This window comes from Manis pentadactyla, chromosome 8 (assembly GCF_030020395.1).
Source record: "Manis pentadactyla isolate mManPen7 chromosome 8, mManPen7.hap1, whole genome shotgun sequence".
In the NCBI taxonomy this organism is placed as follows: Eukaryota; Metazoa; Chordata; class Mammalia; order Pholidota; family Manidae; genus Manis; species Manis pentadactyla.
The window spans coordinates 102,698,469-102,709,880 of record NC_080026.1 but is presented as its reverse complement, the minus strand read 5'-3'; the positions used below and the strand labels follow the sequence as shown (position 1 = coordinate 102,709,880).

The following is an 11,412-nucleotide window of genomic DNA, read 5'->3' as shown; positions in this document are numbered from 1 at the left end:
TTCAAGAGTGGGAGCTTGCCAGATGGAAACATCAAAACATAGTCTCAGGTGCCCTCATTGACAATTTGATGAGCATGTTGTTATAGGCAATTTAAGTCTAGACAAGGTTGGTACTTTTTAAAGCAGCAGAGTTATTTTTTTAATGAAAGAAATTAGGGATAAAACTAAAGAAAAGATTTGATTTTGATGCCAACACTTCTCTTATTATCTCCAGTATAACTGCCAAAGAGTGGGCAGGCAGGGGGAAGGTGAAATAATCAACACCTTGATATAGATTTTAAAACATCGGGAAACCAAGGGCAAAACAAATAACAAATTTAGATGAATGTCTAAGTATTCTATGAATATTTTGTGAAGCAGTACTTTTATTTTTCCTCTGTGAGAAAATTATGGTAAAGCACACATGAGATTCTGGCATTTTTATGAAGAGAGGATTATTTGTTAGTCAAGGTTAGAGGGAACCTGCAAGATTTCAGGTAGTTCTGTCATGATTTTGAAATAAAATGATAGGTGAAATTTAAACTCAACACACATGAGGTAATGCTGCAAAAGCTGAGATTTTCAATAACTATGTTTATGCATTGTGACAGCTTATAAATTAAAAATCTAGCAACTCTTAGGAAACATGCTCAGCAATCACCAGGAATAACATTATAGATGTGACTGCTCTATAAAAAGGGAATTTGGACCTCATGCTATATTGAAAATGGAAGAGGAAGTAAATTGGAAAATAGTGTTTTTACTGATTATTTGGTGTTTATTTGTACAAAAGCAAAAAACATCAACTGCTACCATGAAATATAACTGGGCTGGGTAAGGGCTGGTAAAAGAGGAGGTGGCAAATTATATCGACCGTAGATTGAAATTTAAAAAAGCTATTATTTGAAAATTCATTGTATAATTATGTGTTAATATATAACATATTAATTAATTCTTTGTGGAATATTATTTAAAAGATTTAAGACAGAATGTAAGCTGACCTGATTACTCAAGGAAAAAATAAATTAGAAAAGTCAAAATGGGTTAAAATGAACTAAAAACTTACAATGGGAAAAATCAAAACTGTCTTGTGAAATTACTACCTTAAGGAATTTTTAAGACAATTCTAAACGTCAAAACCCCAAACTGAGAATATCAATGTCATCACATATGATCTTGCTAAAGTCATTAACCTTCTCCCACCGTTTCCCTTTCAGTGTTGAAGGGGGCAAACACATGGTTTCTTAGATGCCCTCCAGCTACAAACTAGTTTTCTTTATCTGAAATTATGTTGAATACTAACATAAGTATGGTTGAAGAAATTTCCTTATCCATCTTCTTAACTATTCAATAGTATTAAATAATATTGTTTTGTGGTCTATATATTATCTTCCAATCTTCCTGTGACTCAAGTGTACTGATCTGCTTAACCCCCTGACATGTTAATAATATTGAAAGAGCTGTGAACATTGGCTCATCATTTAGGGATTTTTTTCTACTTAAATTTTTTTTTTGGAATATGTAAAGGGAAGAATATGGACATTGTAATCAGATACACCTGGGTATGTAACCTAACTATTACTCACCAGCTGATTGCAGTAGCAACTGTGTTTCCTTATTTGGAAGAATAGGGCTAATAACCACCTTGAAGAATGAGAGTATTATTTAGCACTCGGATCAATACATTTTGAGGTTTGTGTTCCTTTCTTCTTATTTATAATCACAAGGGACTAACTAGAAAAGAAAACAGATTGTTATTTTTAGAGCTTTAAACTAAAGAAGTCACTGCTGGCTTCCAATAAAACCTTTAAACAAAATGAAATAAGTCTCACAAATAATAAAAATCAGCCACTCTGACAGGGTTTGAATACCAGAGGATTTTAGGCAATAGGCATTAAATCAACATACACCTCCAAGATTCTTCTGCAGAACATTATTAACGGGTCATTTCTTTGCTATGTGCAAGATTTCCAGAATGCCACGGGAAAATTAACCCTCATTTCAATATATTAGGCTTTTACGTCTGAATATAGAAGCGGCCAGGGTCTATTTTCAAAGCTGAGAGAGGCCTGCTTCTAAACGCCTGGAAGGTTAGTCAGAATGGGTTTAAGCCTCGCTGGGGGTCCCCTCACGAGAGCCAGAAGCTGCTCCTCAGTGCCTGGACCTGAGGGCATGGTTCACCGACACCCCCGCCACCTTTTTTCTTCTTCTCCCACCCCCACCCCATTCGGCGGCTTCTCCTTCTCCATCTTCGTTTTCTCCCTTAAGTGGTCAAAATAGAAAACGGAAGTATCTATTTGTTGTTTGGTGTAGGGCTCCAAAAGGCTTTTTTAATTAAGAGAAAAAAACCACCCCCGGTTCTTCATTTCTCTGAGTCCGAGCGTCCGCTGGAGCCCTGGTCCGCCCCCACCAGACTGTGGGCTACCGCGCTGGGGGCCGGGACTGTCGGAGGGGGTCTGAGCCTCCTGCCGCAGAGCGAGATCCGCGAGCGACGGCCTCGGGATTCCGGGCGGCGCGTGCAGCGTCGTCCCCCGCCGGGTGGGGAGGCGCAGCCGCTGCCCAGCCCGGGTAGCCCGTCCCGGGAGCCCGAGGGGCGCGGGCAGCGGCGGGAGGCGGCGGCGGAGGCGGCAGGGACGCTGCGCGGCTGCCGCAGGGGAGCGGCGGCGGCGGCGGGCGCGAGGGGCGGGGCGCACTCCGCAACTTCTGCCGCTGCCTCTCGGGCGCTCTCGGCCGAGCCGCGCGGTTGCTGCGGGCTGCCGGCTGCCGGCTGAGGGGCGGCCAGCCGAGCCCGGGCCGCGGGCTCGCGGGCCGGCGTGTCCCGGGTGACTGTCGGGTGCCGGAGGCGTCCCCGGGAGTCCCCGCGCGGCCGCGGTCCCGTGTTGTCCGCAGCGGCTGGGGCCCCGGGACGTGCGGGGCCGCGAGGCCGAGTCGGGGCGCCCCCACGCGGCGGGCGCGGTCCCATGGTTAGGCCGGGCGGAGCGGCACCGACGAGGTGAAGCCCCCGGGCCAGCGGCGGGAGCGTGCGGCGGGGCGCCGGCTCCATGGGCAGCGGTGCACAGCGGCACGATGATGGACGTTAACAGCAGCGGCCGCCCGGACCTTTACGGGCACCTCCGCTCTTTTCTCCTGCCAGAGGTGGGGCGCGGGCTCCCGGACCTGAGCCCCGACGGCGCCGGCCAGGTCGCGGGCTCCTGGGCGCCGCACCTGCTGCGCGGGGTCCCCGAGGTGACGGCCAGTCCCGTGCCCACCTGGGACGCGCCCCCGGTCAATACCTCCAGCTGCTGGGAGCAGATCAACTACGGCAGAGCGGAGAAAGTTGTGATCGGCTCCATCCTGACGCTCATCACGCTGCTGACGATCGCCGGCAACTGCCTGGTGGTGATCTCGGTGTGCTTCGTCAAGAAGCTCCGCCAGCCCTCCAACTACCTGATCGTGTCCCTGGCGCTGGCCGACCTGTCGGTGGCTGTGGCGGTCATGCCCTTCGTCAGCGTCACCGACCTCATCGGGGGCAAGTGGATCTTTGGCCACTTCTTCTGCAACGTCTTCATCGCCATGGACGTAATGTGCTGCACGGCCTCAATCATGACCCTATGCGTGATCAGCATCGACAGGTAAGGGCCGGGCTGCCCCGGCCTGGGAGTCTGGCTAGGATTGTGCTGGCAGCTCAGCCTTGCGCGCTTGCCTTTCCCGGGAAGAAAAGCCAAACTCCACGGCGGGATGAAGGGCTACGCTTAAAATAACAGCACCCCCACATCAACAGCCCTGCACTACTAGCCAAACAGCTTCAGTTACAGCACAGCCGGTGTGAACCTTAGAAGAAGAGCCCGAAATGTTCTAGTTTACTGTAGCGAGGATTTTTAACATCAAAGTTAAGAGCATTTTAAGCATTAGTCGTTCCACCAGGGGGTCCCTTGGTTTGGTTTTCAGAAGGAAGGGATTTGATCCTCTCTGAGCTTGACAAACCCTTGCTGTGAGCCTGAAAGAGTCATTTCTTTAAGAAATCAGTTGGAGAAAAGCTACCATGCTTTCCCGATTGTAGAAGCTATTCCCCAAACTCACGAAGGGCCCTACTATGGTCCCAGAATTGGGGGTCTAGCTGCTTAACATTGCACCCTTAGATTGCTGATTATGAATCTCATTCTTTTGGAAGTCCGGTTTTAGTGTTTGGCAATGCTGTCTCTATTCTGGAGCTTTACTCCCTGTCTGAATGGTTGGTTCTAGCCTTTCATCATACCCCTTGGGAATCTTTGCTTGAGAACTCCCACACTGGAGTATTGAATCAGAAGCTGACCATCTGTCAGGGATGCTGGGGAAAGGTTCCTCCCTTGGATGTCAGATTAGACTAGGAGACCCCAGGGTTTCATTAGATTCTAGGATTACAGGATGCTGCAGTGGAGCTAGACTTTAGCCCTAGAAATATTGTGCAACTGGCAACTTAAAGTATGGTTCCAGTCCTCTTTGGTCACAGAAGAACTCTGCTTCTCTTGAAGTTGAAGTTTTACACCTTAATAGTCACCCACAGAATCCTGCTGGTGTTTTAAAACCAGCTCAGGATTGGTATACTGTTGTGTTTAATGATACAGGGAAAGGATTGCTTATTTTCTTTATGGACCGAAAGAACCTATAAATGTGTAGATCTTTCAGCATAGGAGAAATAATTGATGCCTTCACACTTAAAATGACAGTGCCTCAAAGGATGATCTAGCACAAAACTGAGATTTTCCTCCTTTTCCTCCCTGTAAACGCTATTTGTGGTCTGCTGGTATTTAACATGTTCTGTTATTTTACTGCTTGCCCAGGGGTTATAATTACTGAATAAAGGGAATGATAGGAGAGGGGCTCTTTTCAAGGAAAAAAATCACATTGTAGCAGCATTTAGTTAAGGATCTAGATTATTTTTTAAAATCTGACCTGCCATTTTATATAATTATATTAGGAGTTTCTGACAGCAAACAAGGAATTATTTTTAAGAATAGAGCATGAACTGCATATATAGATATCTATTAGCTCCAAACTTGACAGCTGAAGTTCTGAATTACTGTAGTTAAGAATAACAAAACATATGAATTTACATCTGGCTTTGGCAACAGGAACTAGGAGAGTGCACTCAATATACATAGTAAGTATATGCATGAATTGTAAGCCCAAAAAACCCAACTGCTCAGCCAGCTCAGCCAACCAAAACGGTGCTTCCTGCATGAATGAGCCTTTTTCAATGGAACTTAGTGTGCTAAAACAAATAACAATTTTTGCTGCAAGAAATGCATTTATAATCTTTTTCATTTCATACTTGATAAATGACAGATAGGCAGCACAATATGCTAACTCATCTCTTAAGACAGCCAGTGTTTTTGTCCTGGGTACATTCAGGTTTCTGGCACTGCCCTGAGATTCCTGTGCACGAGCTAAAGGTTTTCTTCACCCAGTGTGCACATGTGACTTAATCAGCAGCAGGAACATCTCAAATACAGAGAAGTTAATCCTTTTTGGCAAGAGTTCATAATTTCTTTATCAACTCTATCTTTGTGATTGTCATAAATTGTGGTAATATAGGTATATATATTCTATCACTTCATTTCCTATGAGAATTGCCCCATTGGTGAATTCTATTTAACAATTATTTAAGGAGATGAACAGTTATTTCTTTAGATAAAGTGAGGAACTGATAATATTGGAAGACACAGACTGTTTTTCTTCCCAGAATACACAGAACTGAAAATGAGAAAGAGGAAAATGCATTTATAGTAAAGGTGAATTATTTCTGAAAAGCCTGTTTTCTATAGTTCCATCATAGAATAGAACCAACACTATAAAAATGTGCTAATAAAATATGAAAGAAAATTAATCTTCATTCATTCATGTGTTCATTCCCTCTTGAGTATCTAATGTAGGTTATGCTATGCAGCATAATTGAAGATGAGTAATAATATTCCTGCTTTTGAGCTCATACTATATAGTGAGAGTTTGGATATCTGTTAGGCATTTAAACTGTCCACAATGGAACCTTTGATTTTTCTTAACCACTGCTGACCATAGTGGGAGGCTTTTCCAGCCTTTTCCAATGCAATTTCATTCCATTCTTCTTCATAGGCTTGAAACCCCTATGCCCATGCTTTTCAGAAATGATTCATGGTCATTGAAAAAGTAGCAGCTGTTGGGTGGGAACTCCCTTATCTTTGCACCACCAATCTTTCCTGCATCTCTACTCTTTTTGTTTCCTTCCAGTTGAAAACAAGAAGACATTGTGTGCCAGCAAAGACCAAACCACCTGCACTTCACATCCCCTCCCCTCTCACCTTCTTGAGGGCTTCATTCCTTCCTTGATCCCTCATCTCTTCTCTGTCTCTGGTGTTTCCTCTCAAATGGGTCAAGCTTGAGCTTCTATTTTTAAGAATTTTTTCTTTGGTCCTCCAGTTACTGCTCCATTTCACAGTTAAGTTGCTGAAAGAACTGTGCCCACACCTGTCTTTATTCCTTTCTCCTCGGATAGATGGGTTTGACCATCACCAGGTTTACTATAGTATTTTAAGTGGCCTTCCTGGGCTCACTTCTGTCTACCCCTCATCCACTGCCAGTGAAAAAGCTAGAATGATCTATTTTGAAAATTTTGTTTTAAGTTAGATAGCATTTACTTATAGTGAAATGCATAGATATTAAATGTACAATTTGATGTTTTAACAAAGGTGTATATATACCTATCTAGCCAACACTCCAATCAAGATGTAGAATATTTTTGTCATCCCAGAAAGTTCCCTAGTGGCTCTTCTGGAATGATCTTTTAAAAATAGAAATCAAATTACTTTTTATGTGCAGTTTAAAAACATGCAAAACAGTTCTATACATTGTTCAGGTGAGCTTATCTAAGGAGTAAAAGTATAAAATAGTGCAGAGGAATGGTGAACACCAAATTCATGAGTGGTTATCTTTGATGGGGTGTGTGGAGGTGTAATGAGAGAGAAGCACATGTATCAATTATATTGATAATGTTTTATTTCTTAATCTTTGGTGGTGATACAGCCTTCTTATTCTTTGTATAACTTCCTGTAAGTCTGAAATATATCTTTTAATCTTTTTTGGAAATACATGTAGAAAAGTAACCAATCCTGAGTATAGAGCTTGATAAATTTCCACAAAGTAAACACATTGCTAGATTAAGAGCTTAAACATTGCCAACCTCCCAGAGGTCCCCTCCTGCCCCTTCCCAGTCTCTAATACTCCCAAAGAAAACCATTGCCTTGACTTTACACATCATAAATTAATTTTGCTTGGTCAGAACCTCATATAAATGGAGTTGTAGAGTATGTACTCTTTAATCTGGCTTCTTTTACTCAGCATGTTTGTGTGATTCATCCATAGATTTTAGCCTTCAGTATTTTACTCACTTTTTTTGTTGAGTGATAGTCCATTTAATTTATCAATTGACATGTAGATGGACATTGGAATTGTTTCCAGTTTCTAATATTACTAATAGTGCTTCTATGTACATTTATTTGTGTATAAGTCATTTTGTGAACATGTTTTCATTTCTTTTGGGTAAATACAATACTGGATAATAATGCTAATCAAACTCTAATTGGACAGAAGATAATAAACCCAGATAAAATCATGGTAATGAGGAAAAATAAAGAACACTGGAAAAGGTAAACATGTGGGTAAATAAGAATGAATATTGCTTAAAAATAACAGTGAAAATAATATCAAATAGATTTTTTAAATATGTAGATTAAAACACATGGCAAGAGCAACACAAAAAGTGTGAGGGCATAAACAATGAAAATGCAATACTGTGCTTTTTTTTTAATGTGGGTGTTTGTGAAATCCTCTCAGTTTTTACCTGACTGAAAATCTCTTCATTTTGCCATCACTTTTGGATGATTATTTTCTGAAGATAGAATTATATATTTGAGATTTTTTTCCAGCACTTTGAAACATTATTTCATTGTCTTTAGGCTTCCATCATTTCTGTTGAAAATCAGCCTTTAATCAACATTAGTACTCTTTTGAAGATATTGTGACTTTACCTCAGGCTTCTTTTAAGATTTTCTCTTTGTTTTTAGTTTTTATCAGTTTTCCTGTGATGTCTCTAGGTCTGGCATTATTGATTTTTTTTTTATTCTTTATTTTCTTTAACCCTGCGGGGGCTCTTAGTAATTTTTGTATTTGTGCATTGATAGCTCTAATTAATTGGCTGTTATCTCATTGAGTACTTTATTGTCCCATTCTTTCTCTTTTCTATGTCTTCAAATTTACATGATTGAGACCTTTTACTTTACCACATGTCTCTTACATCTTTTCTTTATTTTACATTTTTCCCTGTGCTTCAGGTCTGAAGAATTTTGACCTGCCTTCCAATTTATTAATCATCTCTTCTACTAGGTCTAATGTGTTATTCAGCCTTATCTATTGCATTCTTAATTTCAACAGTCCTAGAAATTCCTTTTGATCATTTTTTGCATTTGATCCTTTTTATTGACTAATTCTCTGATGAAATTCTCTGTTTTTCATGTAATTTCTCCATCTTTTATTACATTTTTGAGTATATTAATCATAGTTAGACTCTTTTTCTACTAACTCTAATATCTGAATCACTTATGGCTTCTTTGTGTGGGATCTGTGGTTTTCTTTTTTTTCTCTGGGTCTGGGTCTGTGTCTTGGCATGCCTAGTAAATCTTGATTGCCTACTCAACGTTTTGTATGGAAAACTGTAGTTGTGGTTGATGTTGTTTTTCCTCCAGAGAAAATAGCTGCTAGGTAGACACTGCAGATGACTGATTATTATAATCCAATTAGAGACTGAGCTGATGCTAGGCTATGCTTTAGTTTTGATAAAGCTCTGACTGCTACTGGCCAGTGGCCTCTTTCTAGGGTTGTCACCCTTTTGGGACTTCAGCTAAGAACACGGGGTTCTCAGTGACTTCTCTCCCTGACTAGTTCAGAACTCTTAATTTTTCTCTCCTCAGTGCTATAAGACTGTCAGAAATCCCCCTAAGAGTTTTTTTGGAGTTTTCTCTTTGCCTTTTTATTCTTCTGCTCTGCACAGTTTCAGAAATCAGTAAATACCTTAGGGGAAACATCAGCCAAGTGTTGGGCTTAGTTTTCTGCTCCTTCCTTCTTACTGGAATCTTGGCCTCCCAGGTCTCTAATTTTTGTCTTTGTATCCTACCAAAATTTTTCCTGATATTTTGCTTCTTTATAGAGACAACTTTGCTGAAGCTCTTAGCCCCTTGCTTTTCATCCAGTTTTGGCAAAAATCCCAAGGGAAAGAGTGACTGCAGAATTTTGGCTTCTCTTCTGTGGTTCTCTCTTTTCTGGGATTTTGTCCCCTCAACTCCTGGTTGTCTCAACAACATTGTGATGCCTTCAGGTGTGTGTATGTGTGGTATATTTGTGTTTTTCCAGTTTTTTAGTTGTTTTCAGCTGAAGCATTGGTCCAAAGCATCAAGCAACCCCATCATAGCTAGAACTGGATGTGTTTCTAAAATATTTTGGATATATACAAATAGAGAAATCTAATCATGTAAATTTTCTTCTTAAAACCTTTCCATTGGCTTTTGATTTCACTTGGAATAATGTTCAAATTCTTTAGCACTTCTTCAAGGTCCCAGATTTGTTCCTGCCTCACCCCTCAACAACCTTGTATGCCATATACCATCTTACTTTCCATAGTATAGTCGTATTGACCTTTTCAGTTTCGCTGTCATACCAAATTCTTTCCTACATCAGGCCTATTCCATGCAAACCCACCAACTAATATATTTGCAAAACTATGATTTCATGTCTATAGTTTTATTCCATAATATATGTTTTTTGATCCTAAGTTGGAAAGCTTAATAGTGTTTAACACTCTAGAATGTCAACAATTAAAGTGTCTGAAAAATATCAAGCATTGACAAGGGTGTAGAGCAAAGGGAACTTCTATACATTATTGGTGTGGTTGTAAATTGGTGAGGCACTTTGAAAATAGTCTGGTATTATTATGTAATATCGAAGATACATACACACTATGATTTATTTTTGAAAATCAAATGCTTATTTTTAATACTCCCCTTTGATATTTTTTGTATTGAAATATAGTTGATATACAATATTATATTGGCTTCAGGTATACAACCTAGTGATTCAGCAGTTACATACATTAATTAAATCCTTACCCCAACTCGTGTAGTTATTATCTGACAACATAGAAAGATGTTATAGAACTATTGGCTACATTCTCTATGCTGTACTTTCATTCCTGTGACTAATTTATATTATGATTGAGATTTTGTGCCTCTTTATCCCCTTCATCTACTTCACCCATCTGCCCGGACCCTCCATCATGGTACCTACTACTCACTTCTCAGTGTCTCTGAATCTACTACTGTTTTGTTCATTTTGTTTTGTTTTGTTTTTAGATTCCACATATTAGAGAATCCTATGGTATCTGTGGTGTCTGTCTTTCTCCACGTGGCTTATGTCACTTAGCATAATACCCTCTAGGTCCATCCATGTTGTTGCAAATGGCAGGGTCTTTCTTTTTTATGGCTGAATAATATTCCATTATGTATATGCACCACATCTTCTTTATCCATTCATCTATTAATGGACACTTTGGTTGCTTCCATAACTTGGCTATTATAAATAATGTGGCAATAAACATAGGGCTGCATATATCTTTCCAAATCAGATTTTGTTTTCTTCAGGTAAATTCCTATAAGTAGAATTACTGGGTTGTATGGTATTTCTATTTTTAGTTTTTTTGAGGAACCTCCATACTGCTTTCCATAGTGGCTGCACTAATTGACATTCCAACAAATAGGGCAGGAGGGTTCCCTTTTCTCCACATCCTTGCCAACACTTGTTATTTCTTGTCTTTTGGAAAGTGGCTGTTCTGACTAGTATGAGGTGATAACTCATTCTGGTTTTGATTTGCATTTCCCTGATGATCAGCAATGTGGAGCAGCTTTTCATGTGCCTGCTGGCCATCTGTAGGTCTTCTTAGGAAAAATGTCTATTCAGGTCCTCTGACCATTTTTTAATCAGGTATTTGTTTTTTTGTGTCGAGGCATATGAGTCCTCTATATATTAGGGATGTTAATCCCTCATTGATGTATCATTTACAAATATATTCTCCCATACTGTAGGTTGCCTTTTTGTTCTACTGATGGTGTCCTTTGCTGTACAAAAGCTTTTTAGTTTGATGTAGTCCCACTTGTTTATTTTTGCTTTTCTTTCCCTTGCCCAGGGAGACGTGTGTAGGAAAAAATTGCTCATGTTTGTGTTCAAGAGATTTTTTTCCTATGTTTTTTTCGAAGAGTTTTATATTTAGGTCTTTATCCCATTTTGTGTTTACTTTTGTGTGTGGTATTAGAGAATTTCATTCTCTTCCATGTAACTGCCCAGTATTCCCAGCACCATTTAATGAAGAGGCTATCTTTTCTCCATTGTATGTTC

General features: G+C 40.4%; 1 protein-coding gene across 2 annotated transcripts in view; it reads left to right on the top strand.

The window, feature by feature from the left end:
* The first annotated feature begins 2,669 nt into the window (after nt 1-2,669).
* HTR7 (5-hydroxytryptamine receptor 7) overlaps nt 2,670-11,412 on the top strand; it is an 86,350-nt gene continuing 77,607 nt past the window's right edge. The window contains exon 1 of one of the 2 annotated variants that reach the window (XM_036925777.2): nt 2,670-3,590. In XM_036925777.2, coding sequence (XP_036781672.2) covers nt 3,046-3,590 — 545 coding nt within the window. In that variant the 5' untranslated portion in view covers nt 2,670-3,045. The remainder of the gene's footprint in view (nt 3,591-11,412) is intronic. The other variant, XM_036925692.2, reaches the window with a different exon arrangement.